This window comes from Mizuhopecten yessoensis, unplaced genomic scaffold (assembly GCF_002113885.1).
Source record: "Mizuhopecten yessoensis strain PY_sf001 unplaced genomic scaffold, ASM211388v2 hete_36153212, whole genome shotgun sequence".
NCBI lineage: Eukaryota > Metazoa > Mollusca > Bivalvia > Pectinida > Pectinidae > Mizuhopecten > Mizuhopecten yessoensis.
In genome coordinates, this window is record NW_018484949.1 from 1 (window position 1) to 3,016 (window position 3,016).

Genomic DNA, 3,016 nt, shown 5'->3' on the forward strand with positions numbered 1-3,016 from the left:
GGCTTATGTTAGCTAGAAAGGGCGCTTTATCAAATGTTGTATATTTATTTTATTTCATTTATTTGGCTTCGGCAACCATATATTTTTCTGACCCCGTATGTGCGATTCTCTGCGCTTTCCATTGTCTTTTAATGCGTGACCGCTGGTCTGAGTACAGTGTGAGTATGATGTACATCCAAATCAAGTGAGTTACAGAGCGCTCGCCTTTATGTACTTCTTTCTCTGTGTCCATAGACTACTTGACCATTAGTTTCATTATAAATTAGGTGTGATATTTCTCGGCGTTTATACATTTTATGACCCTCTGATTATGATGCATGTGCGGTACTGCTTGAGAAACTTTTTTACACTCCTTGACGTCCATACATATTTGTGATCGCCAATGTGAATAAAGTTAGAGTATTTTTGCGTTTGATATACTGCAAGTTATTTTGAATCCATAAATTGTGTAAGCGATGCAGATGTGTTGCTCAATGCGAGATAACTTTGTACGTACCTCTTGGCCCCCATAGACCTGGCGACTTTCTGCACCAGGATACCCACGGCCCCACAGCCGATGACCAGTACATCTTCTCCCCTACAGTCGAGTCGCTCCACCGCATTGTGGGCGACGCCAAGGGGCTCCAGCATTGCGATCTGGTCGGGTGCTACAGTAAAACAAAAGCGATACATTGATAATGAGTTTTAGTAGATCAAATTATTCCCATGTTAGCGTCAAGTGTCCATAATGAGGAATAGCAAATCGCCTTTCGTCCATCGTCGTATATAGTGAAAACTTAGTAAAGCCACGCGCTGTATCTATGATCATTTTAAAGTGCATTTCAAATATAGCAAATGTGTATAGACACATGAGTTGTTAAATAATCAGACAAACATTTCCCTTTCCGAGTTAAGACGACAAATTCTGATTACAACTGCTGATTCTAATGAAGGCGACTTCGGATGCACATTATTGAGATTGCTGGATCTGTTGATTGGCTGAGATACTGTATGTACATAAATTGAAAATATACATCATTTTTGTATATGACATTATAACTGTACTACGCATATTAATACCATAATATATGGAAAATAAATGCAATTTTTGGCAATTAATAATAAAATTTTGTAAAAACCAAATGAAGCAAACTTTAAATACTGACCAACTTACTCAGAGATCGTTTGAGTACGTATAGAAACTTGGCAGGAACTATTGTGTACTCGGAACATCCTCCATACGGCGTCTGCCTCCCGTGTCCGAACTGCCCCATGTTGAGACATATTTCGCGGGTGTCATGCGTACACTGGTAACATGTTCCGCAGTAGTAATGATTCTCTACGCCGACTTTACTGCCCACCGGTATGTCGGCGTCTGGTCCACACTTGACTACCGTACCTGCACACTCGTGGCCGGGCGTAAACGGTATCGTTGCTATGACTTTGGCCACATCATTCCATGTGTACATGTTGATGTCGGAACCACATACCGACACTGCGTCCACTTTTATCAACACCTCGTCGCCCGTCGGTTCCGGCACGGGTACGGTCTGTAGATCGAATGAAACAGCTTCCTTTGTCTTCACTAAAGCTTTCATTGTCGCGGGTACTGTACCGGTGGAAGCCATCTTGTTCGCTGCGTGTTATCAAGTATGGCGGGCGTTATCTACAAAGGGTACGGAAGGTCATGGCGCTATATGTAACAATATTATATTCTAATGACCACATGTATCACATCTTATAGGAATGTTATACATGCAAGTAAATATACATTTATGTAAATAGATTTATAATATTGAACGAATTTCTGTGCGCTCGGGACAACAAATGCTGAAGGGTAGAATAACCAGAGGTGAATAAATATACTGGTTTAATAGTCTCTGAAATAACCAAAAAGACACGTTCGCTCTCTGGACCCCTGAAAATTGAAGACACGCGGCTGGCTATTTGATTGGTCTCTGTTAGAAAGACCTGACCATTCGCTAGGTTCGTCCTTTAAAGATTACAGAGGAGTGACAACCGCGGATTTCAATGTCAGCCAATTTTACCGCTACGCAACCGAGAGATTCTTTTGATGTACATCAAATGATCGAGCTTCCTTCTCGTCTCATGCACAAGGCGGTGCACACTGAGCCTTCGATTTCCTAGGGTGCAGAGAGTCAAAGAGAGCATAATCCCTGGAATATCATGGAAGGCTGACCGCATATCGCTATTACAGATAGGACTCTCCATAGAAGGGAAGGCGTCTCTGACAGCTAATTTGATATGGCAAGGGCGTCGTGTGTGTATAGATAATGTTTATTCAACGGATGTGACGAATTTTGCCACACGTTTCGGACAGACTGTCATATCCACGAATCATTCGGCTAACCTCGGCCGATTCCGGTACCCTTCATCTAGATGTATATCTGCCGAGGTGTGCCGAATGATCTACGAACGCGTCTCGAGAAAAGATATCAATTCATTTACTGCAAGGACTATTTTTAGGCTCAGATTATTGAGTAGTATCCGTATGAAACATGGACATTCAAACGAGTCATTGTGAAGATAAAAAGTTTATAACTTAAAATATTATTTACACCGGCAGGTATAATGATTTTATGCAGATAGTGACTGTGTTCTCAGAAAAGAAGATGTCACTATATATATAGCCAATATTTCCCTTCTTTACACGACTGAATAAAGCGCTGATCCAAAACAGACGTAGGCGTACTTTTGTACTCGTGTTTGTACTCGTGTTTAAACGTCGATACGCCATAAGATACAATATACATAGTGTATGAGGTTATGGAATTTTTATACAAATTCTGTCGTAATCTTTTCTCTTCAACACTGCAGTTTGATTACTTATCAAGTCCAGGCACGCACGCCCACATTTACATTATGTGTCGACATACACATACTGCCAATGTGAGTCATTATGTATTTTGTAACCGGAGCGGAAGTTGTTGAAGTAATCAATACAAATTTTGTAAACAGGGTAGGTTATTCCCATTCTAGCTATTACAAGCTAAATAATGCTTTTATGTTATTCGGG

At 40.9% G+C, this 3,016-nt stretch overlaps 1 protein-coding gene across 1 annotated transcript; it reads right to left on the reverse strand.

Moving 5' to 3' along the window:
* Positions 1-76: 76 nt before the first annotated feature.
* LOC110444620 (L-threonine 3-dehydrogenase-like) lies at positions 77-1,865 on the reverse strand. The gene is made up of 2 exons (XM_021488984.1): positions 1,154-1,865; positions 77-647 (listed from the first exon to the last, which is right to left on the reverse strand). The coding sequence occupies exons 1-2, from the start codon at positions 1,605-1,607 to the stop codon at positions 427-429; spliced, it is 675 nt and encodes a 224-aa protein (XP_021344659.1). The 5' UTR covers positions 1,608-1,865; the 3' UTR covers positions 77-426.
* Between the last annotated feature and the right edge of the window lie 1,151 nt (positions 1,866-3,016).

What these genes read in the sequence shown, in the direction of transcription:
- LOC110444620 (XM_021488984.1), bottom strand. Translation starts at nt 1,607, where the DNA reads ATGGCTTCCACCGGTACAGTACCCGCGACAATGAAAGCTTTAGTGAAG. An exon ending in CGTACTCAAACGATCTCTGA is followed by an intron (nt 648 to 1,153) that starts GTAAGTTGGTCA and finishes GTTTTACTGTAG; the next exon opens with CACCCGACCAGATCGCAATG.